This window comes from Aethalodelphis obliquidens, unplaced genomic scaffold, assembly GCF_003676395.1.
Source record: "Aethalodelphis obliquidens isolate GAN/ISIS:26980383/991018 unplaced genomic scaffold, ASM367639v1 scaffold5, whole genome shotgun sequence".
Classification (NCBI taxonomy): domain Eukaryota; kingdom Metazoa; phylum Chordata; class Mammalia; order Artiodactyla; family Delphinidae; genus Aethalodelphis; species Aethalodelphis obliquidens.
Window position 1 is genome coordinate 54,440,130 of NW_020837949.1, and position 25,959 is coordinate 54,466,088.

General features: G+C 38.6%; 1 protein-coding gene across 5 annotated transcripts in view; it reads left to right on the forward strand.

The window, feature by feature from the left end:
• CDK14 (cyclin dependent kinase 14) overlaps positions 1-25,959 on the forward strand; it is a 704,276-nt gene that overhangs the window by 580,968 nt on the left and 97,349 nt on the right. For all 5 annotated transcript variants that reach the window (XM_027102392.1, XM_027102393.1, XM_027102395.1 and 2 more), the window contains one exon: positions 10,202-10,250. In XM_027102392.1, the coding sequence (XP_026958193.1) occupies positions 10,202-10,250 (49 nt within the window). The remainder of the gene's footprint in view (positions 1-10,201; positions 10,251-25,959) is intronic.

Here is a 25,959-nt window from a genome sequence, read left to right on the forward strand (position 1 = left end):
CTGCCGTTCTTCATCCTACCAGTAAATACCACTCCGGTCACATAGTGAAAAAGCCAGTTAATTAGTAAATTTATAAAATAAGTGAACTTTATAGAGCAGAGGAAGTTAAAACAACGTTAAGTGTGACAAGAAGGTCAGGCTGTCTTGACTTTCATACTTTCTGATTGTGGCAATCATGCTGGGGGTCACTGCTGGCTGAGAGCAGGGGAGAAAATGCTGGAGTTGAGTGGCCACGTTTCAAGCAGCAGGAACCATGCGCCAGATACTCTCATGAGCTCAGATTCTTAATAAGTACTCGCTAGGTGGCAGGCAGCATTGTAGATGCTGAAGACACAGTCGTGAACAAAGCAGATAAACCCGTTGCTCATGGGGCTTCCGTGCTAGAGGGGAGACAAATAGTAGACAAATTACAAATCAGTGTGGCTGGAGAAGCTGACCACGGACAGAGCAGCAGGGGTGGGTCACTGAACGTCAAGGTGAAGAGCTAGGATTTTATTTGAAGTGCGAAAGGAATCAATGGAGGGTTTTTGAGCGGGGGAGGAAATTGATGTTTTGTTTGCAAAGGGACCTACTGTCTACAAAAAGTCACAGACCTATTTCAGAGATGGTAAGGGGCTTCATCTCAAGTGTGAACTCCTCTTGATTGGTAGTTTCTGCCCACAGCTCTGGGCTGAGAATGGTCTGTAATAGCAAGTCCTGGCTCAGGGGAAATTATTCTCACACCAGTTAACAGTGATGCCATAGACATGGGGCATAGGTTTTTCCCAACAGGTCCATAACCGACCAAGGATTTGATATGCAAAAAGTCATACATATAGCCAACGCTATAAAATAAAAATTTTAAATGGCCAAAAATCATGATAATTACTGAAAAATGTAAAATAATAATTCAGCTCTTCCCCAGTGGGCAGACCTATGGGGGGAGATATCTTTATAAATTGTAGAAATTCATTTCAGTGCAAAGCAGGGACTATCTGTACTGACTTTCTCTGTATCTGCTTGAAGAATTTCCCATTTATTTTCACTAGAGGGCATCACAAATGATGGAGACTAACAGTGTCCAGAAAATGCCAGAGAAAATGTAGTGAGATTAAATTTTCAAAGAGAAGTGAAGTTCTTCTGATTGCAGCTTTATTGAAAACAAAAGCAAAAACAAAAAAATCCTTAGGTATACTGGTTTCATTACTTCTACTCTTGCAATTTTGAAAAATTCAGTTTGGGAGTTATCCACACCTCATCGCGCCAAAGTTGATATAGAATGCCAGTCACCAAACAAACACTTCTTCAGTAATTATGCTCCCTCCCACCCCAAGAGGATTAAAATCCTTGTATAGTGTCCAATTTGTGTGATTTGGTTACAATCATATCTAAGAAAAGAATTAGAGTTTCAACCTATGAGTGGAAATCAGCATAAATGAAGATACAGATCATTTTCAAGGTACTGAAAGAACTGTTACCAAAGAGCTTGGGTAACCCAGCTTTTTGGTAACAAGTGATAAACCGGGAATAGAGTCCTGATTCAGCCTCTGCCACTAGCCTGGATCATGGGCTCGTCAACTCAACCTTTCTAACCTTAGCTTAGTCATTTGTAGAATGAAGTGGTCAGACTACCTGATTGCTCACATTTCCCCTAGAAGGTGCTGAGTGCTGTCTTCCTGATCTCTTTCTCCCTGTGGAGAGTTTGGATGGAGGGATGGGTCGGGATGCATGGAGAGTGAGACACAAAATCATTCTTCTCCTTTCTTTTCTGGGAGCCGTAAAGATTCAGTCCCATTTGTGAATAGTACACTTTAGACTGTGATAAATGCCTAACTGATTAAACTTTACTTCTCTAAAGAAAAACATCTTACCGAAAGAGAAGTGTTCCGTGACTTTTAGGTTGAGAAAGGTGTGGTTGGTTTGAAGACCTCAGCTGGGAATATGCGCTCACAAACCCATTTGTATGTCTGTTGGAAAAACCAAATGCCATAGGAAGTAAGAACGTTTAACGTACAGAGTAGACGTTTGTTTCTAGAAGTTGCTCAGAGATTGCTCATTTTAAAACACACACCGTTGGTAATCGAAGGATGATTTGCTGCAGCCAGGGCAGGGCAGGATGCTGCAGTCTCCTATTTTCAGGACTGAAGATGGCTACTCAGCATTTTAAGGAAACCCCTCTGGGTGACAGCAACAGGGCAGTGAGATTCTGTTACAGGTTAGCATGTCACGTCAGAGCCTCTCGCTGGTAACGCTGGAGCTGTGTGAAATCACAGCCGTTATATATATGAGGGACAGCAAGAGTTTTAAAGCTGTGAATTACAGTTGTGCAGACATACATCTTATTTCTAAAATGCCTGTTTGGATCCCTATGCTTTTTTGGAATTGACATATCTAAAATCCCCATATTTTGGAACAAGTCTAGCCCTCTCTGTTTGGGATAAACTGTCGTCTACTGTGCATGAATTCTGCTTTACTCTGGTCTGAGAACCATAGATGGTTTAAATCCACCTTTTCTATGTCTTGGTCAGAATATCAGCTGAAATGTTGACTGCTGGCTTGGTTTTCCTTATAACCATAAGAAGTCACATTTGCATAAAAATTCTTGTGAATACTTGTAAATAGATTTTCTTCCATTGCTGGCCCCTTAGTATTGGATCCCATGATTCATTGTAGGCTACAGATGACCTTGTACGTTTTGTGCACTGCTGGGTCCACAGTGCCTGGCAAACAGGCACACAAGAAATATTTGTAGAGTGAGTGAGAGAATGAATGAATACTCATGTCTTCTAACCTTAAAAGATTGAAGGCTATTATCTGTTACATAAACAAGTAACTAAAGTGATTGTTGGAAGCATCACCAGAGTGATTCGTGACTGTGTTTATTGTTCATCCTCATAAAGGACCGGACTCTTTTCCCTCCACTGAAGCAATCCTGAGAAAGGCTTCAGGTTCAACACCTCCACCAGATGATAGTCTGGTCACAGCTCTTGACTTAAGTCATTACTACTTTCTTACAAACTCAGGAGAAAAGAGTAAATGCATTTGTTAAAATGCAAAATAATCCTAAAGAATTTAAATAGTGAGTAGTTGAATATATAGTTTAGAGGTGTTCATTATAAAATAATCAAACATTTACTGTGGCATTTTGGACATTACTCTTTCTTTTAATTTATTTTTTGGCTGTGTTGGGTCTTCGTTGCTGTGCGTGGGCTTTCTCTAGTTGTGGCAAGCCGGGGCTACTCTTCGCTGCAGTGCACGCGCTTCTCACTGTGGTGGCTTTTCTTGTTGCAAAGCACAAGAGAAGCTCTAGGCGCATGGGCTTCAGTAGCTGAGGCACTTAGGCTCAGTAGTTGTGGCTCACGGGCTTAGTTGCTCCACGGCATGTGGGATCTTCCCAGACCAGGGCTGGAACCCATGTCCCTGCATTGGCAGGCGGGTTCTTAACCACTGCACCACCAGGGAAGTCCCTGGACATTACTCATTTTTGTATTGACTTACAGTTATTCCATGATATTATTTAAAAATCAGATGCTATTAAATCCATTTGTAAAAGGTGTACTAAAGTTTGAGACTTTTAAAAAAATTTTTATTAGAGTATAGTTGCTTTACAAGTTTGAGACTTTTAAAGATCTTGTCTCTGTTGCCACCCCTCCTTTCCATGCACCCCTCCCCCCTAAAAAAAGAAAGAAAAGTGTTCTTACAAATCCTGCTTTAGCCTTTCAAGTCCTTTGAACATATTGGGTTAGGCAAAAAGTTCGTTTGTTTTTTTCCGTAAGATGTTACAGAAAAACCCGAACGAACTTTTTGGCCAATCCAGTACTTGGGGGTTTTAATTGATTGCTTGATTTGACTACTTACTCATATGTTTCCTTGTTATTGACGTTAAAAACACAGCAGTATCTCATAAGATCCAAAAAACATTGGTGAGAAGGGGATAAGGGTATTAAAAATTAAAGTTACTTTCCTAGAGTATACAGTACATATATATAAGCAAATGAGTAAATTCCAATTTAGGTTTTATCTGTTTTCACACTGCCTCAAGCCATTTCAGGTTTAGCTCTTCTAAGCTAGGAAACTTTAGAATATATAGCATTGTTCTCCAGTGTTTTCCTGTGGAATCTCAACGAATTGCTGTGTATAAGCATGGCAGTTCGAGCAAAACCCTTCCAGCCTCTGTCCCCTGCCCCACCATGTTACAGAGTTAGTGATTTCTTCATCTCTACCAGCTATCCTCCCTGGCCGCCCACTGTGTGCGACCATCCTCTGCAGTGTCCCTGCAATAAGAGGAGAAGGGGAAAATCAGCCTGCAGGTTTAAATTAATTGCACTTCTGTTATGCTGTGAGTTAGTCTATGCTTTAAATCACGGCATTCTAAACTTCTAGTTTAAACATAATTGGAAAGAGAAAGCTGAAATTAAAATAGTGACAAAATAAACCTAACTGGAGGAGAACAGTATAAAACACTCCTAATCAAATACTCGAATAATCTGTTAAAATTATTCATAAGCAGTTGACTATTTTATTAAATACACCTGTTACTGTTTTGGGGCACTAATTTAAGCACCTTTTTGTTTCCAAAACTTACCTAGTGAAATTAGGTTGCTTACATTCTAATGGAACATTGCTTTTACTCACGATGGAAATCGTTTTAAAAATAGAATTTAAAAAATCTAATTATAAACGTTACGCATGCTCGTTGCAGAAAATGTTAGAAATGGCTCCATTTGAAATTGTGTACTTGGACAGTTAAGATCTGAAAGATGTTGTATACAAGAGATCAGGTCCTGTGTGTTACTGGAGCCAGCTTCAGATATTTGAGTTTATCCTGTCTTCATTTGGAAAAGAAAACAGATGGGGTTAGTGGCTCTGCCTCTGTGCTTCCAGGGGACTGCGTCCATATCCACATTGTAGCATTTTCACCCCGTGTTGGTAATTCTGTATTTACATTTCTGGGCCACTGAACTGTAACCGGGACGTCCTCATTTTTGTGTGCCCATCGCCCAGTGCAGTGCCTGGCATACAAGCAGGTGCCCAGGTGACATCTGCTAAAAGAATTAAGAGTTTATGTGAGTAGTGACAGAAGGTAAAGGTAGGAAGACTTTGTTCTTCCTTATTTTTTCTATTTTCATATGGCATGTTTCTCTATCAATTTTGGCTCTTTTATGCGTAGCTAAAACTGACATATTGTATTTCTGAAAAAAAAAATTTCTATTAGCATATCCTGTCAAGCTCTAAATAGAGGCAATTCTTAGAACTCATATTTATGTGCAGTCATTAATTGCTAAGAATAATAATTTACTTGTAAATCCAAGATTGTATTAATTTTATCTGTAATGGAATTCTTGTTCTTTCCTGAAATCATAGCAAATTATTAAAATTGCTTTGTGGGGAGTACAAAGTTAAGGAGATCAAATTTGTTTTACAAGGACATTTGATGTAATTATTTTTAAAATATATCTTGCTTTTTATACCAGACTTTTAGATAAAAATAATTTCTTAAACCTCTATAAAAAACTATTCTTCCCATTTCTCCTTTCTTTGTCAGTTAATTCTCAAACCTAGAATATGCCTTTACATTTCTGTTCTACACCAACTGACTGAATTATGTTGGGTCTTATATAATGCAATCTAGTAGAGAATAAATTCAAATGTTAGGCATTCTTTTGAAACAAATAAATACATAATTGTTGGTGAGCACTTTTGCCTGTAGCTGTAGAACAATGGATATTTGTAATCAGGCCTGCTCTTCAGCTAATGTACACTATTTCCCCTGGTAGTATACTCTCCAAACAGAAGCCAGAGTGATCCTTAAAAAAAAAAATTCTAAATCATATCTTAAAGGCCACAAAGTCTGTGTGAGCCGGTCTTCTGCCCATCTCTCCTGGGCTGTCTGTCTGCTCCAGACACCCCATCCTCCAGGCTCACTCTAGCCCTGCACATGCCCTACTGGAATGAGAGCTCCCTACAGGCAGGAAGGTCTTCTGTTTGGTTCTTTCTCTGTATCTTCAGCTCCAAGAGGTGTACCTGGCTCACAGTAGTTGCTCAGTAAATAGTTGAATGAATGAATCATTGCAGAGATTTCTTTTGAATAAACTTTGTAATTAGAGATAGGAACCTGAGTGTGTTCTTAAATTTCTTTTTGTTCTTTTTATCTAATGGTATTCTTATACGTGAAACATACCATAACAAAAGCAATATAAATCACTTTCTTTTCTTTAAAAGCTTATAAATCAAAGCAGACAACACTAACAAAAGGCACCAACTAATACTAAGAAGAATTAAGCCTATTAAGTATTAAATGATTAAGAAGAAATGAGATCAATATGAAAAGGAGATCATTTAATTTTACTGGAGGATGTACACACAGATCCTTTCTAAATGGAAAGACACAACATATTGTTATGTACAAAGATTTTATATCAGCCTTTTCGGATAAATATACATTTTAATGCAACTCCAACCAGATTTCCAGTAGGAACTTTGTTTATTGTGTTGGTTGGCTTTTATTTGCAACTCATTTTCCTTCATCACCCAACCTGAAGGGTCCCTCTCACACTAGTCACTCAACCTCATACCTCTGTGTTTTATTTTGCTAGAACACTGTCTTGTCCCTCAGCTTTATTGAGTTATAATTGACATAAAGCACTGTGTAAGTCTAAGTTGTACAGCACAGTGATTTTATATGTGTATATATTACAGAATGATTGCCACGATAAGTTTAGTTAACACATCCATTACTTCACAGAGTTTCAATTTTTTTTTTTTTTTTTGAGTGAAAACTTTTAAAATCTACTCTCTTGGCAACTTGCAAATATTCAGTGCAGTATTGTTAACTATAGTCACCATGCTGTACATTACATCCCCAGAACTTATTCATCTTGTAACTGGGAGTTTGTACCCTTTGACTACTTTCACCTATTGCCCCACCTCCAACCCTATGCCCCACCTCTGGCAACCACTTCTGTTGCCTGTCCTCTGCTTCTATGAGTTTAAGTATTCTTTAGATTCCACCTAGAAGAGAGACCATACAGTATCTGTCTTTCTCTGTCTGATTTATTTCTCTTAGCATAATGCCCTCAGGGTCCATCCATGTTGTGGCAAAATTTCCTTCCTTTCTATGGCTGAGTAACATTCTGGTGTGTACATGCTCCACATCTTCTCTATCCATTCATCCATCAGGGGACATTTAGGTTGCTTCCATGTCTTGGCTATTGTAAACAATGCTGCAGTGAACATAGGGGTGCAGAAATCTCTTTAGTTCCCTTCAGATATGTACCCAATTGCTGGGTCATGTGGTAATTCTATTTTTAATTTTTATGAGAAAACTCCATACTCTTTTCCATAATGGCTGTACCAGTTTAAGTTCCCACCAGCAGCGCCTAAGGGTTCCCTTTTCTCCTCATTCTCACAAGCACTTGTTATCTCATCCCTTCAATAACAGACATTCTAACAGGTGTGAGATGATATCTTATTGTGGTTCTGATTTGCATTTCCCTGATGATTAGTGAGATCAAGCACCTTTTCATGTACTTGGACATGTGAATATCTTCCTTGGAAAAATGTCTCTTCAGGTCCTTTGCCCATTTTTTAATTGGATTATTTGTTCTCTTGCTAATGAGTTATATGGGTCCCTTCTGTATTTTAGATATTAGCCATTTTTCAGATATGTGGTTTGCAAATATTTTCTCCCATTCTGTACCTTGCCTGTTCATTTTGTTTATTGTTTCTTTTGCTGTGCAGAAGCTTTTTAGATTGATGTAGTTCCGCTTATTTATTTTTGCTTTTGTTGCCTGTGTTTTGGGTGTTGTATCCATAAAATCATTATGAAGACTAAAGTCAAGGAGATTTTTCCTGGTTTTCTTCTGTGGTTTCAGGTCTTACGTAAGTCTTTAATCCTCTTCCAGGTTTTGTGAGTGATAGAGGTCCAGTTTCATTCTTTTGCATGTGAGTATCATTATTTTCCCAGCACCATTTATTAAAGAGTCTGTCTTTTCTCCACTGAGTATTTTGGTTCCCTTGTCAAACGTTGACCATATATATGCATGAGTTTATTTCTGGGCTCTCAATTCTGTTCCATTAGTCTATGTGTCTGTTTTTATGCCAGTATCATACTGGCATATATATGTACCATAGTATGTATATTACTATAGCTTTGTGATATAGTTTGAAATCAGGAAGTGTAATACCTCCAACTTCGTTCTTATTATTGCCTTGGCTATTCAGGGTCTTTTGTGGTTCCATATGAATTTTATGATTGCTTTTTTCTGTTTCTGTAAAAAAATAAATGCCATTGGAATCTTGATAGGGATTGAGTTAAATCTATAGATGCCTTTGGGTAGTATGAACATTTTACCAAGGTATTAATTCTTCCAATGATGAGTATGGACTATCTTTCCACTTATTTGTGTCTTCTTCAATTTCTTTCATCAATGTCTTATAGTTTTCAGTGTACAGATCTTTTACCTACTTTGCTGAACTTATTCCTAGGTATTTTATATTTTTTGATGCTATTGTAAATAGGATTGTTTATTTCCTTTTCAGATTAATCATTATTAGTGTATAGAAATGCAACTGATTTTTGTATATTGAGTTTATGTCCTGCAACTTCCCTGAATTTGTTGATTAGGTCTAACAAGTTTTTGGTGGAGTCTTTATTAAGATCGTCTATATATAAAAAAATCATGTCTGCAAACAGCAACAGTTTTACTTTTTCATTTCCAATTAAGATGTGTTTTTTTTTTGTTTGTTTGGTTGGTTGGGGTTTGGGTTTTTTTTGTTTATTTCTTGCTTGATTGTTCTGACTAGGACTTCCAATAGTGTGTTGAACAGGAATGGTGAGAGTAGCCACCTTGTCTTTTCCACTAAGAGTTCTGCCTTTCACCATCCAGTATGGTGTTAGCTGTGGGCTTGTCATATATGGACTTTATTGTGTTGAGGTATGTTCCATCTATACCCAAAATATTGAGAGTTTATATCATGAATGGATGTTGAAAATTTGTCAGATGTTTTTTCTGCATCTATTGAGATGATCATGTGATTTTTATCTTTCATTCTGTTAACATAATGTATCACATTTATTGATTTGCATATATTGAACCATCCTTGCATCCCAGGAATGCATAATATAAAAGAGACATTATTTTTTTATTGCTGGTGGGAAAATGAAAAGTAATCTGTCAGCAGCTATTAAAATGTGAAATATGCATACCATTTGCCAGGCAGTTCTATATTGGGGAATCTATTTGACAGAAAAGAAAGCATCAGTATATAGACATAGATGTGCAAGGATTATTTATTGAAAAATTGTTTTTAAGAAAAAAAGGGGCTGGAAACTACCTAAATTTTCATCAGTAGGAGAATGCTCCAATAATTTATGTACTTCTACCCTATGGAATATTACACAGATTTAAAACAATTGTTACATATTATTTTATTCGAAGGACTATTCACTATATATTATTAGATGCCTAAAAAATTTCAGAGAATGTTTATTGTACAATGCATTTAAAAATTAAAATAGTATATATATATATTTGTATATATGGATAGATTTGTATTTATGAACATAAATATGTGGAAAGAGACATACCAAGCCATTAACAATTGCTATATCATCAGGAGTGAAAAATGGGGAGCAGGAGAAGAGATTATTAATGTATATTCTATGCCACTTTATTGTCTAACTTGGTAAAACAAACATGTTGTGTTTTCATTTTAAAAATATAAAGATTGTTCAATGGTAAATGTAAGTATACACTACAGGACGTTGGTGGTTTGGCTTTGAGTATGTGTAAATGCCATATAGTATAAGCAAGGAGAGCCAGCACTACTGTGTTTGGTCAGAGATGTCTTCATAGAAAAAACAGCAGGTTTCACTGGACCAATGTGGCAATATTCTTCTATAAATCTACCTACAGTTTGCATATTTGGAATTTGCATTTCTTTTTTCAACCCATTTAAAACTTAGTTATTCTAAGAAATAATTACTAGGAAACCAGATTATGAAACAAATCACCCTAGACAAAAGAAAACAATGCTTCATTGTTTAAAATGTTTAGCTCTTCCTGTTTTACTCTTTTGTTTAATCTAAGGTGAAGACCTAGCATGTCTAGCATAGCTATGGCTAAATCGAGCAGTAGCTTTTTAAAAGTCTTTTTTTAACATACTGGCAATATAGACTTTTGAAACAAAGATTGTTTATCATTTTTCTTTTTCATTTCAGAACGCTTTACCCTGTACAGCTCTAAAAACCTTAGACAAGCATGGAATAAGTAAGTTTTTTTATACAGCTTATACTCGCTCTCTTTTTCTCTCTTAATTTTTAAAACTCTCTTGATAAATTTGTCATGACATTCTTTCATTTGTTCACCCAGTTGTCTATTCATCCATTCGTTTAACCATTAAACAGTTATTAAGCCCTAACTGTGTACCAGCCCCCATGTTCCACCTGAGCCAACAATCTGTGATTTTGGGTTCCCAGAGTTGTTAATCCTGAAATTCACTGTGCTCACTCTTCTTCTAACTAGATTCCAAGAAATGTTTTAGCATCAGCAAAATAGCATTTCTTAAGTACAGTATATCAACTGACTTTCTAATCTAAATAATGTTGGTGACAACCTTTGAGCGAGATAAAACTGATCTTTCAAATGTTTTTAGTTTACCCTGAGCCTTATTGGGAAGCTAAGCACACGTATCACTTGGAATACATGGACTCTGTTTATTTAATCTCTCATCTGACCTTGTTGAAATAGCTTTATTTATTGGTTTCTAAATTTGATGACATCTGAAGATCTGGGTGTCTCAAGTTATTCAGGGGTCTTCTATAGCAAGCCAAACTGCTAGTAAATCATTGAAAGTTGGGAAGCAGAGTAATTGAGTCACTCTGACTGTATCACATTTCAAGCATTATATTAGGGAAAAGGTAACTAGATCTGCTTTGATTAAGTAAACTATAATTTGTCATAACAAAATTTTGTCTATGGGGAATTTAGTGTTATTGTCTCCCTTTTTACCGTTATGACATGTTTAATTTTAGATGCCATCAATTATGGAACAAACAAGAAAAACTTTTTTTTTTTTTTTTTGCTGTACGCGGTCCTCTCATTGTTGTGGCCTTTCCCGTTGCGGAGCACAGGCTCCGGACGCACAGGCTCCGTGGCTGTGGCTCACGGGCATAGCCGCTCTGCGGTATGTGGGATCTTCCCGGACCGGGGCACGAACCCGTGTCTCCTGCATCGGCAGGCGGACTCTCAACCACTGCTCCACCAGGGAAGCCTAAGAAAAACTTTTGATAATAAAAATGCCTTTAATCAATGCTGTCAGTAGGTAACAGCAGATAGCTTACTGTGAGGAACTCATGGAATGAATACATTAAAATCTTCCATGGATTATTTGAAAGATTTGGCAGTTTGTTTTGATTAAATTCATACTAAGAAGAACACACCAGTATAATTATTTTTGTCTAACACAAGACTTCGTATTTTCCATTTGAAGGGTCAGTTCTTAATATCTAGAATCTCCCACAGGAAGCACGCCCTCGGCTGGGAGGGAACATTCTCTATGTGTTCCTCACCCTTTTATCCTCCTTCACCCTAACTTCACTGATCAGTGGTAACACATTTTAATTAAGTGCTTTCATATACCAGGTAATATATACATATAACAGTTCCTGTCTTCGTTAAATGATCAAACACATTTCTCACAATTGCTCAAAAAGTTTTGTGCCACTAACCACTTTATGAAACAATTCTTGACAAAGCCATTGAATCTCTAACCCTTTCTCTGAAGTAACAGGAAAATCTGGCAAATCCACGCAGAGTGACGTTTGTGGAGAATAGCCTCCAATTTAGCTAACCCTCTTGTTTCCTTCCTTCAGAGGGACAGGACTAGAATGATGTCCAAATCACCCAGAAAAATAAATGGCAATTTTTATCCACTTAGAGTAGTCTACAAAAGACAGGATGGGGGAGGGGGAGGTCTGTAGACGATGCTGAGTGATAGTTCATCCACTGTCCCCTTGTGGATGTGACCCCAACAGCATTTACACCTGGCCCACTCCAGCTGTTCATTTTCACAACTTGTATTCAGCACCTGTCATCTATATGCCCAGACGAATGGCCTTTCTTGTTCAACCATTGCAAGTGACTGGTGGGATGCCTCTCAGAGAAGATGCTTTTGTCCATATCAGGAGAAACTAGGTTATCTCATGTCTTTCAAAAAAAAAAGACAACTGAAGTAGTATTCAAGCTTTGCGTTGCTTTGCTTCATTCTGACCACCTAAGACCTGATGCTTGCTTTCTGTGAGAGGTACTGTTCGTGTCACAATAGAAGTAGTTAACTTCATTGACAAAAATCAGGCTGTGTGATCCTCTGGTGTTGCTGCTTTAGAAATTTTAAAAGCTGTGTGCATTGTGCTCCATCTCTGAATTTTCTTAAAAGATGCTAGGTTCAGTAAATACGCTTTTACTTTTGAGGGCAGATAGTTCTTCAGAATATGATTTTTCACAAAATAAGAACACGGTTTCTCTTTAAGATATCACTTCAGAGATATTTATTATTTGCATTTTCCGTGAACATAGGATTTATATTTTTTCTACCAGAAACAAGGTCTAAAATACTGAAGGAAATATTACATTTTAATGTAAAGTCTTTTAAATCCATTGATAGAATTGTAGTTAATATCTTTCTTTTAATTTCTACCATCACATATGCTTTTTAAAAACCCGAGAATTAATTCAAAGTCATTTAAGAGAGTCCCACCCTTCGATTTCTTTAAAAATATTTTAGAGAAAATATTAAATGCTGAGCTTGAAGTAAGGTTTTAAAATTATAAACATGACTTGTTTAGAACCATGCTATTTTCAAGTCCCCATAAGTCTTATTCTTTTGTTGCCTTAAGGATTTATTTCAGAAAAAGCTAAGTAATAAAATCATCACTAAAAATATTATAAAAATATGACTTTCTAGTATCTGTTTTGTACTGAACCCTTAAAGCGAAGCTATAGCCTCCAGCCAGTTCTAACCCAATGCAATTTAGGGAGAAGTGAGAATTCAGACATTAATTATATTATTGATTCTTCCTACAGACCGACTTGTGACCTTGTAACCATCATTGACAATTAAACAACTCTCACTTCAGAGTGGGGTCTAGATTCGGAAGAATTGCATTTAAAGACTATTAAGCAAGTGCTAGCTTTCTTCCTACTGCTAACTAATTTGTTTGTCAACAGCACCATTACGAAACCAAAGTGATTGGTAAATTCTCTTGTACAGCAGTAATAGGTTCAAAATAAAGGGAACTAATTTGCAAGGACTAATTTGAATTCAATTTAGATAGGTTAATATAAGATGGGCAGGTTAATATACACATGTAAATTGCTGTTCAAAATTAAGTAACAATGTTAAAAATATGTATTAACACAGCTGTTGAAGCTAGTGGATAGATGAACCTGCCTAAGAGAGTAAAATTTCTTTTTTTTTTTTTTTTAATAACTTTATTTATTTATTTTTGGCTGCTTTGGGTCTTCGTTGCTGCGCGCGGGCTTTCTCTAGTTGTGGCAATAGGGGGCTACTCTTCATTGCGGTGCGCGGGCTTCTCATTGCGGTGGCTTCTCTTGTTGCGGAGCATGGGCTCTAGGCGCTCGGGCTTCAGTAGTTGTGGCTCGCGGGCTCTAGAGCGCAGGCTCAGTAGTCGTGGTGCATGGGCTTAGTCGCTCCACGGCATGTGGCATCTTCCCAGACCAGGGCTTGAACCCGTGTCCCCTGCATTGGCAGGCTGATTCTTAACCACTGTGCCACCAGGGAAGCCTGAGAGTAAAATTTCTTGCGAAATGAATCCTCAAGTCTCTTTGAACAGCTGTAACAAGTGACCCAGTTTATTTTGGGACCAAGTCTGCCCTAAGTAACACCCATGCAATTCCCTGCTGACTTCATTTATACCAGTAACCATGGGCATAATTTTATCCTTTGAAGGATGTTTTAGTATTCTGGGGAAGCAAAGCAGTGATAGGAGAAAAATATCAGAAGATCCAGCAGATATCTAAACTCGAAAGGATAATATAAAGAAGTCTTAATTATAGGATTGAGAATAATAAATACATATTCAAAAAGAAAAGAAGGTCCTTTTATTTCCTCTTACTGGAAGTGCATGATCCATGTGGGTTCTCTCCTGCTTGAAGAGGATTTTAGACTAAAGGGAGACAAGTCTTAATTTTATAAATATGTGTTCTTTCTGATGGCCTTCAAAACATTCCATTTTATTTCCTTGGAGTTACAAAGACTCTCCCTATTTTTCTTCCTGATCTCTCTACTTACAGTTGTCTGACATTGGCATGCATGTGCAATCAACCAAGTATTTCAGCCAGTTAAAAGATCTTTCATTATTTTGGCTGGAGAAGAAGCCTTAGTGTATGCTCTCCAGCAAAGGGTAGGATTCCAGGAATGCATTTGCTTGTTTTGGAACTTTTTAGCAGCTGAACAATTTTGGAGGTTTGAAAGTAGCAAAAAGAGAACTAAGGATAAACCACCAAGTCACAGAAGACAGATTTGGAAAACACAGGTCATAGCTGATAAAGCAAAGCACATCCGTAGACTTTGAACAGGTGTAGGCCAGCTTGTCCTGCCCCCTCCACCCAGTGCTCTAGTTCTGCTTATAAGCCTTCTGGTTAGCAAGTCCAACTGGATTGCTCCTAAGATTTAAAAACAGACGATACTTTAAGATGTGCAGTAAATTCAGAGACATTATAATGAGGCTACCCTTATGGAAATGCAAAAAGAGAGAAGACGTTTGCCTGCATGTATTGGAAGGTACCAGCAGGGTCACAAACCTTAATTTAGGAGCTTTAGAAGTGTTTTCCAGCTTGGCGTACTTGAGCTTTCCTTGAATGTTTTATCTAATTCGATGATTAACTTCCAAAACATATTTTAAAGATGACTTGGGCTTCCCTGGTGGCACAGTGGTTGAGAATCTGCCTGCCAATGCAGGGAACATGGGTTCAGGCCCTGGTCTGGAAAGATATCCCACATGCCGTGCCAGTGACTAAGCCCGCGAGCCACAACTACTGAGCCCATGTGCCACAACTACTGAAGCTGTGCACCTAGAGCCCGTGTTCCCCAACAAGAGAAACCACCGCAATGAGAAGCCCGCGCACCGCAAAGAAGAGTAGCGCCCGCTCGCCGCAACTAGAGAAAACCCGTGCGCAGCAACGAAGACCCAACACAGCCAAAAATAAAAACAAATAAATTAATTTTTAAAAAAGATGACTTGCTAGAAAGTCATGCTACATGTGCATAAAGCATAACGTATTTAAAATAATATTTAGAGAAATAACATAAATTTCACTCTGTATACTAATATTGGTGGTTCTCTATTGTATTTTTCTTGTCATGTCTGATTGCATTCCATTAAGATTTAAATAGGTGCCTTCTCAAGAAAGAAAAGCCCTGTTTCCTACTCTGCCTTATTGTTCTAAGTTGATCAAAAATTTTGTAAAGTAATAATATATTGCAAAGTAAGTTCAAGCTTTCAGTTTCTCTACAGTTGCTTAGAAATGTTAGAGGAAGGTAAGTACAGTTACTGACGCTAGGAGGAGCCATTGAGTTGAGCCAGATCTTTAAATCCTCTTTCTCCAGTTTCACGTTTTTTTCATTGTTGATCATTTTTGTTATAATTCTGTTTACTTCAAAGTAACAGTTTCAATTTATTTAGTGCCTGAAGATTTCTTCTCACCATATTTTCAAAAAAATTATTCTTTACATCATCCATGCACTTTTTTAGGGGTGGATTTATGAGGGTGACAAGCTCTAAAGCAGACAGTAAAGCAGACATTTTGGAATTCCTTTCTTTTCACTCAGAGGATGAGCTGGAGCTGCAATTGTCGACTGCCCAGCTCTGGGGACTTGAGTTCAGCATTGGGAGGCTACGTGGGGTGTAGCTCCTTACCACACCCCTGAAAATATAGTTTTCAACACTTGGACAATCAGATCCAAGCCAGTCTCTTGTCCTGACCTTGGACACCCACACAGGGTATTGTTTGGAAGCCCCTAAGTCTCACCTGCCTGCTTAAAAGTCGCAGTTCAGAGCAATTTCTTGGGTCATTCAGTTTCACAAGAATGAATCGTTAGTTCAGTCACTGAAAGCATTGGGTAGGTGTGATGTTTATCTGATCTATTAAACCCCTTGCCACTGAACAGAGAGCAATTCTAGAAAATTGAAGAGTGGATTCTTGAAGGGGAAAAAGAGGAGGTCCTCAAACAGGAGATGCTTTCCAGGCTTTGGTGGGAGTCAAAGAAGACAGCATAAAGGTCTGTCCAGAGACACAGGTTGGAGGCAGATGCCAGGAGGACAAAGAGAAAGCTGTCCAAGAGAGAGATGGACAATCTGCCAGAGCTCTAACCCTGATCACTAACAGTAGCAACAGCATAAATGTGATAACACGTGAGACGTACCTAGTCAAAGGCCTGACGTATACTTGTTAATCCATAGTCCTGGCTTGACAGGGGTGTAGTAAACCATCGGACGGCCTTCTGCTCTATAGGATTCACATATGTTGTCATATCTTCATATCTTTATACCAATCTTGGGAGGTAGTCAGGGCAGATATTATTGTCTCCATTTTAGAGCTTGAAATAAGAAACCTGCTGAGGTCGAATGATTAGTGCTATTGAGAATTACAACGTGGAGAGCATGCCCCAGAGTGAATCTTGTGAAAGAAATATCATTTAAAAAACCCTGATCTTCAAGTGGGCTTATCATTACCTGACTTTATTTTGTTCTCACTGTGACTTTGGGTCGGGAGATCTCTTCTGGGACCTGACGTCATTCATTGCTGGTCTAGCTTTTTGGCAGTGGGAGAGCTGGGCTAGAGTACAAACCTGATTTCCTCTCTCCTGGGGAACAGTGTTTGCAGCAGGCTGGCCACCCACACCATCAACTAGGGCCTGTCCTAGGTAATTGCTGGGTAATGTGCCATTGGGATAGAGGCAGGTTTGTGACAAGCTAAGTACTGGAGATGACAGGCCTGCCAGCCACCCACACAGACCCTGATAGTGGGATCTGTTGCCCATTCCACACAGTTCCCACTGCCCCAGGAAATTATGCTCTATCGTTTTGTGTCATTGCCAGATTTCTTGTCCATGTTTTTCTTTTCGTAGCAAAGAATTCGCTGACATTAATAACCCCTGGTGATGGCCAAGGGCAGGCCCCATGCTGTTTGCTATCTTTCAGGCATGAGTTTTTTGTTCCCCTTCTGATAGGCAGAAACTATCCATCTTCTCGCTTACTAATTGGCAGTACGTGCCAGGCTTGGGAGTTGGCAACAGCCATTGTTTTTCATCCTTTCAGATTATGTGTTGGACTCCTCATCCAAAAGTACACACTTCTGGTGCAGCTAAAACCTTCCTTCTGCTATCCAGCTCATTAAGGGATAAAACCCAACCATGTTTCTGAAGCGGCACAGAGTTTCCAGGAGCAGCTGGGCTGCTCGTTTCCCTGAAAGAAGGACGATAGAATTAGGTTTTCTCAGACTGTTCCCCAGAACAGATGCTAGACATGTGAACTGAGGAAGTTCTCTGCTTCTCCACAATATAAAATGGTACATTTGTATTCTGTGGCTGCCATAACAAATTGCCACAATTTATCATCTCCTATTGGGCAGGAGCCTAGATGGGCTTAGCTGGTTTCTTTGATCTGGGTCTGACAAGGCCAAAATCAAGGTATTGGTAGCCTGGGCCCTGTCTGGAGGCTCTTGGGGAGAATCTGCTGACAGGCTTATTCAGATAGTTTGCAGAATTCAGTTCCTTATGGCTGTCGGGCTGAGGTCCTGTTTCCTTTCTGGTTGTTGGCTGAGAGCCTCCCCTAGCTCCTGAAGGCCACGTGTATTCCACATCACCCTGCCACCTCCTTCTTTAAAGCAGCATCAGTTCAACAAGTGTTTCTCATCCTTCGAGTCTCTCTCTTCCCCTTCTGCCCCATCTCTTCTGCCTCCAGTCGGAGAAAGTTCTCTGCTTCTAAATTCTATAATCCAAGTTCACCTTTCTATTTTAAGATCTGTAACCTTAATTACATCTGCCAAGTCCCTTTTGCCTTCGAAAGTAACATATTCACAGGCTTCAGGGATGGGTGAGAGGACATCTTTGGGGCCATTCTGCTTTTCACGAGTTGTAGTGGGGTTTCCTACTCAGTGAGGAGGCATGGGGTGAGGCAGAGCAGAGGGGGTGAACCCAGCCCTCATCAGGTCAGACACAGCCCGTTTTGCCTGATCTCTGGCCCATCAGGTGACAAGCATAGGCCCCTGATTCTGATGGTTCCACGTTGCCTGGTTCACATTAGCTACGCTCAAAATTATGTATGAGGAAGAAATCATTTTCCACCTCTGTAGAGAGAAACAAAGAGATTATTCTCAGGAAAGCTGATAGTCTCTGAGATAGTAAAAGTTTGGCCTGATATTTATGTCCCCTCTAGATCAGTGCTGTCCAGCAGAACCTTCTCTGTTGATGAAAATCTGTATCTTCACCACCCAGGGCAGCAGCCACTAGCCCCCTGTGGCTATTGAGCACTAGAAATGTGGTAAATGTAAATAGTCACCGTGGGTGGCTACCAAATTGGGCAGCACAACTGTAGATCAACAGGTAAACTATCCATTTATTTTAGGTGCTCAACAGTGTAATACAAGTGTGGGTGTCCGATGCTTTGGAAATTCTATGCTCAAGAGTCCTTGCATTTTGCACTCAAGTGTCTGGGGATCTTGCTTGATGTGTTTGCTTCTCACCTCTGTCTTTTATTTGTAAACACTCTGAGAAGATAATAGCTCTGGAGGACCCAGTAAGAGATAAATCTGAGGAGGGAATAGTGGAGGTATCAGAGAACACCTAGCAGACATGCCTTCCCCTCCCCCTCGCTTCCAAGAGCCATGGTGTTCCTTCTTGACGGGCACTGCCTATTTCAGGCGACTCCATTCCTTTCTCCTTCTCCTGTTCTCTCTCTCTCTCTCTCTCTCTCTCTCTCTCTCTCTCTCTCTCTCTCTCTCTCGTTTCGCGGGGAACTGCTAGGAGTTAGACACACAGCTGTCTACCCTTTTTCAACTCCCTGAAGAATTCACCTCTTTGCTGTTGTTCCCGGCCCCCTTGATCTCCCCTAACTCTGCTCAGAAAATACCAAAAGTCTCAGCTTCCCCTTCACCACATACAAGATGCTACCAAGAGGAGCTCCATTTCATAAATAAGCCTCTCATGGGCCCCTTGGGTACATATGTTAACTCTTCAGCTTCCGGACATTGAAATTTTCCACATTTAAAAAAACTGAAGCATGAACAGAAATGCAGAAATTTTTACTGCTCTTTATTTATTAAAATAACACTGGCTGTGAGATCCCTTTCCTCAACATTTATTTTTATCATTTCCTTTTGATTAAGAAAATGTTTATGAATCTGGTGAATTGTCAGCCTCAGAATTAAGACAAGCATAAGTCGTCACTGGAGAGAGATGATTTGAACAACAATGTCATCTTTTGTATCCACTGTCACCCACTCCACACTTTACCTTGGTTGATTTTCATGAAAATTAGGATAGGATAAGGGGCCCAATCATTTGTGGGGACAGGGGGTCCTCCTTATACTTTGGGGAGACTTTCTGTAAAACTGGGGCTCAACTTCCACTCATTGTGAAGATACAGTTAATAAACTATTCATGTTGACAAGTGCATCTGACTTCTGCTGTGTAGACACTGGTCGTACTGACCCTGTAAAAATACACGATCAATAAATATTGTTGATAAAAACCAAGAAAGAATAGAAAAGAGGAAAGATGCCTGAGAAAGCTCATTATTACTACAAATGGCAAGAAAACACCTGAAAGTAACATAAGCTTTGGTATGATAGGGGCCAAGTTCCAATCACAGATCCAGTACTGAACCATATAATACTCAGGAAGCTCACTAGCCAATCTGAGCCCAGATTTTCAGTCTTTAAGACCCTTGGCAGGATTATTGTGAGGAATGTTAGCTTATCCCCCTTCTGGTTTTCGGCATGCCCTGCCCTCTCCTGCCAGTCCAGCTATTTCATTCATTTCGAGATAAGTAATTGTCCTTGAACATGAATACTGCTGTGACACAGGGCCCCCAAACATCTGGAATATTCCTTCTACCTTTCTAGGAGCATGTGCTAAATTTCTCGGTCACCAGATGATTTTTTAAAAATATTTCATGTGTAGAAACAAGATTCCTCTTCCCCAGCAGTTCCTTCCTAAGAGTGATGTGTTAGCAAATAGCATTGTACATAATTCATGTAAAAGTGTGGTTTACCCTAAGTCTTGAAACACATCTATTAGACAGTTTTCCTAATTAAATTGAAAGAAGCCCTTAGACAAACGCTGTTACCAAGTTCAAAGCATCTTTTAGACCTTTTCCATACAGGTACACGAACTCTGTACCTGAACTGATGGGTAAGCCTAAACCAGGTGCATAGAGCTTGGGTGTCCACTTGACCCCGAGGGTTTCATTCGTGATACTAAAATTAATTATCCTTGTTGGTTATGGCTCCTAAAAGGGGAGGGTAGATGACCTATCTCTAGAATTACAGAGAATAAAGGCTGGGAGCATAGCCTTACTCTGGTTCACATATCATCACTGACAAGCAGGTGGGTAGGGGACACCAAAGGAAACTGCTTTTTTCTTTCAGACACTGAGCCAAGTCCATACCCTAAGGCACAAGTCCCATGTTACTTTGTATTGTTAAAGTCACTCCCATGTCATATTCGTCATGGGAGTGACTTTAACAATAGATTTTATTTTGTCTTTGACAAAAACAACAAAATACATTAAAATGCCTTAAACACACACATATACAATCCTGCAAATCAATTATTTTTTGTCTTACCTAAAAGAGCATTTTTAGATCATTTCAACATTTTGGGGGTATTAGAAAAATCAAGTGGTGGTTTACAGTTGAAGTCTCATAGTGAGTGTATATGTGTGTGGATGTTATTACCCAGACCATAAATGAGATATAAATGAATAGAAATATTAACACAAAGAGATCAATATTCTGGCCCTCACTGCATTATTATACAGCGCATCTTTGTATATCTGTATGTGAATTCTCATCTAGTCCTCAGCTGAATTTAATCCCTCAAGACCTGATATACAAACATAATGCCAAATAGAGAACTTCCCTTAAATTATTCAAATTCCCCATAAGTGATTTCCCACTCTTCCTGCAATGGAAAACATTTGATCATAAATTCAATTAAATCAGCCATCATCTTTGTGATGTTTGTCCAGCTAAATCCTTTAGTGACTAAACCAATAAACATACCAGCTGTGTGTGTGTGTGTTTATGGCATGACTGTTGGGAAAGAATTGATTTGAAGTAAAGACGAAGGGTAGTTCTCATTTCTTAGGCCAGATTTTGACCACTTTACTGCAGCCAAGGTTTAAAAGATTAAACTCTTAGTGGGGACAAAATCATGTATATTCCTTAAATTCATTGGCTTTTATTCCCCAACTCAGGGCCAAGTTTTAATATATTGTTTCAGATCAAAACTGATAAGCTTTGGAGATGTTAGTAAAAGCGGTCAAACCACATCAACCATTTTTCTTCCTCTTTCTTTCACACCCTCTCCTCCCTAGTTGAAACAAAGGAAAAATGACTGTTGACATACTTTTAAGTTTCTCCAGGAAAATTCAATTATAGGACTAAGAACTATTTATGATTTCTCATATTTATGTCAGCTGAAGAGGTAAAGCTTACTAGAGGCTTATAAATGTTGATTGTTTCTCATCTTTATCCTAAAGCCTTTCAGACAATAGATATAATCAACCACCTCCCCTCTTTTTCACCATATCTTTATTAATAGGATCATCATATCCTATTAATTTGAATGTAACTGAACCATATTTATACATTATCTTTACATATGTGTATATTCATGTGGCCTCTAGAGGGCAGCATGTTCAGGGTGGGGGGGAAGGTTAGAGGCCAGCTACTTATCTCCATAACATATGTGAGATAACCAACTGATTTTTTTTTTTTTTTCCCCCTTAGCAAAGCAAGTAAGCTATCTCAAGTAGAAAAATCAGTGCTGCCCCATGGTTTGATTGGCTGCCCCATCTGCCATTTTGGGCATCTACTTGGATGGCCAACAATTTTTATGAATTGGCCCAGCTACCTTGGAGGCTATTTAATTAAGGATTATACCAGGTTCCATGCCTTTGCCTCCAAATGGAACTAAGCACATCATTATATTTATAAAGATGAATACAAATGGGATTTTTCCATTTATCTCTCATTTCTTGTCACCCTTGACTGAAGGTTAAATTGTACCCACAGTTCTAATTTTATTTGGCAGTCAAATCAGGCTTTACTCTCCTTTCTTAGAATTCAGCTACATGTCCCTTACGTTTAGGTTGTAATGCTGAAAGAATTCTAATGTCTCTTATTTTTCCCAAGGAAGTGAAACACATTTCCACGGGGACATCTTCCACCCATCGTGATTTTAGGCTCTTTCTCCTACCAGCCGGCAAACCTTTGGAGTAACCCCTGACCTAGCCCTCTTCTCTATAGTTACATTCACTGATTTTCTCAATCCAGTCTCTATGCTTCATCTGAAGAATGAATTCTCCCAGTGTATAAACTACACAGTTCTTTTTCTTTAATTTTAGAATTTCTGGAAGCTGCAGCAGATCTTTGAAAGATATAGAGCAGTACTGTCCAATAGATCTTTATGCATTGATAGGAATGTTTTATATCTGCACTGTCCGATATGGGGCCATTTGAGTAACTTAAAATTGTGGTTAGTGCAATTGAGGAACTGAATTTTTATCTTATTTAATTTTGATTAATTTAAATTTAAATAGTCATCTGTGGCTTGTGGCTGCCAAATTGAACAGTGCAGAATAGAGCATAACTTCTGATCAGTTTATAACAAATGTTTTACCAGAATATATTGTGAGGGGGATTAGATTTTGCAGCTAAAAACCTACTGCCCAGGCTTTTATTCTCTCGCTTATTTTTTTCTCATATAGCTATAGGCTTAAATCCAAATCCTCTGACTCTGACCAAGGATTTTCTCTCTCTGAGAACATCTGAGAGATTTTCAATTTTCAAATTCTTCAATTTTGTTGAATATTGAACATATCTCTCCTGGGTATCCAGAATGGAGTTTCAAAGCATGGCATTTGGACAGCACTGATTCTGGGGGCACTGGCCATTTTACCATCTAAGCTCTGTTACCTCTAGACCTGGTTTTTCCTAAATATAGAAATAAAACTTGAGAACGTGCTAAAATGTGTCAAACTGCATACAAGCTTGGCACAAGTTAGCATATTTCTTAAATTGGAATGTTCCCCCATATACATATGCAACAGTTATTTACACTGACTACAAAGAAAGCCTATGTTTGTTCCATCCACTCTAAAGTGACCTCAATATTCTTTTTAAATTTTCTTATAAGTTCCCAAGTAATCATTTTTTAAATGCTTCCATATTTTTACACATGATCAGCAAATGCATTAGTTTTCCACAGTATGCTGATATTGTTGGTTTTAAGACATGGCAGACTTTTTTTTTAATGGTTTGTGTCATGCCACTAGCTTCTACCTCATGTTAGAGACATGACTGAAAACACCCTCCATATACCTGGCACATATAAGTAGTTGGACCCCAGATGATAATAAATATGCAGCTTTTTAATTCTATTCCTTTACCTTAGTTTTATTTCAGCTGAAAAGATAGAATTAGTGCTCAAGAAGATAAACAGCTCAGCAATTATGCCGATTTGGGGGACCTCTAAGCCCAAATGGATATGGAATGGCACCCTTCATTTTAAATCATTTTCTATAAAGAGGCAAATGTAGAGTTAAAGGCAAGAATAAAGGAATGTGCAACCCAAAAGCTGTGCTCACTTTCAATAAAGACAGCCTCAGCGTATTGTATGCTCACCATCAAACCAGTCTTTATAGCACCCGTGTCCCCAGATCCACAACCTCTTCACATGATGAGAGAGGAAAGCAAGGATGATTGGTAGCCACATTATTCTTTAAGAGACCAGCCTCTTGGAAAAGGCTAGGCAGCCCCACACCACAGGGCACAAGAGAGCAAAATAGGAAGGGATCATGAAGTTCTTGTCAACACTCTGTTAGTAATGAGCTTTAAGACTGGACTCCTGTGCACAAAGCCAGTTCCCTGCCATTTTAAGACTTGGTCAGCTTCCTGTTAATGGACATGTGAGTTATCTGCAGGGAAGTCATTAAACTAAAGTCTCTCTAATGTAGTAACTATGCTGAGAACAGCCATTTGCAACCTCCAGAAGCACTTTAGACTATTTGATAATAGTGATGCAATCATGTGCAGGTTCATATAGGTATAGAGAGAGAAAATGAAGGGTAAAAGGCAAGAGCTTGGAACTAGGAGAAGAATGTAAGGTACCAGTTCTTATCTCTTCTCAAGTTGGAATTCACTCTGCAGGTTCATTACTAAAAAATCACTCCTTAAATTGCATTCTAATGTAGGAGGAAATGCTGTCTTTGGATGGAAATATATGAAATATTTTTTCTAAAAATTTAAAAAATCTCTCCTCTGATGGCTCTCATATTTGTAGCACACGTTACATCACAGAGTAGGATAAATCATTTTCCAGGTCTTGAACCTCAAAATGAAAACAAGCACACCAAAAAAATGTTTTCTTCACACTAACCTTAGCATCAGCCCTGGCCACGTAAATAATTACAGTAATCCCTCTCCAAACACGCGTTGTAGTTACTCAGTATTTTAGTACATGTCAGCTTGATGTTCTACAGCTCTGAGGGCCCTGGTTCAGATGTTGGTGAGTCACTCTACTTGGAGATCATTTGAACAGTAGGGTTGGGAAGAAGAAAGGAGGAATGAGGATGGTAGAGAAGCAGAAGTGTTTTCACTTTGTTGTCTTGATGAATCTGAAATTGAGGTCAGCACCCTAGGGCTGCTAGGCAGAAGGAAATCAAGACATATAAGACAGGCCATATGGTGAGCCACAAAACAAGGAAGACGTTGGGCATTTAGAAAGAGGACACATATATAGTCAGTAAGGGGGAGACTGGCAAAGAAGGCAGTATGCCTTGGTATGTAACACAGCAAAACACATTTACAAAATCTTAAAATAAGAGGCAGATCCTGCAACATATCTAACAGGAAAACGTTTCCATCTTAAGGTATGTAACATAATATTGAAAATATTTTTACTTAAGGTGCTCTTCGTTGTTTTATTTTAGTGAGCATTTAAAAATTATGAGATCTTTTTTGTATAAATTTACTCATAACTTTGATTCTCCTCTTTTTTCCATTAGTTGTAAGTCTCCCAATGAGGTGTTTCCTACCAAAGGAGTTTTAGGGATATACTCTGATTTGGGAAAGAATATTATAGTCTTAAAAGACTCCTTTTATGCATTTAGTAAGGTTAGTTTAATTTTTTACATGCATAGAAGTGGTAGAGCAGCAGCAGTAATATTTATTATAAATATCAACATCTGCACTTGCTCATGGTACACATAGATGTGCCTCTACCATGCTAAATGCTCTGTCCGCATTATCTCGTTTAATCCTGAAAATAGCTCTCAGATAGTTGTCTACGTTTTCTGATAGTAACATTTCAGCTTATTTTAGAAAGTCTATTTCCCTTCCTCAATTATATTGTAGTCTCAAGAGCAAATCTGTAAATATATCCCTCATTTGCCATTTTATTCACAGAAGGACTGAGGCTAGGATGAGGCAACTAAGGTACTCAGCTTGGGTTCAGAATTTAAGGTGATGCCCCCCTCCAAAAAAAACATAGTAATCAAGATAAATTACATTTTAATGCAATATTTTAAAAAGCCAAAAGATAGCTTCAATGTTTTCTATGCTGTCCATCGAACAACCCTTCGTTAGCACCCGTTCCCCCAGATCCATAACCTCCTCCTTCCTAAACCCCAGTGCTGGTCAGGTTATAGAGAAATGGATGCATTTATTTATT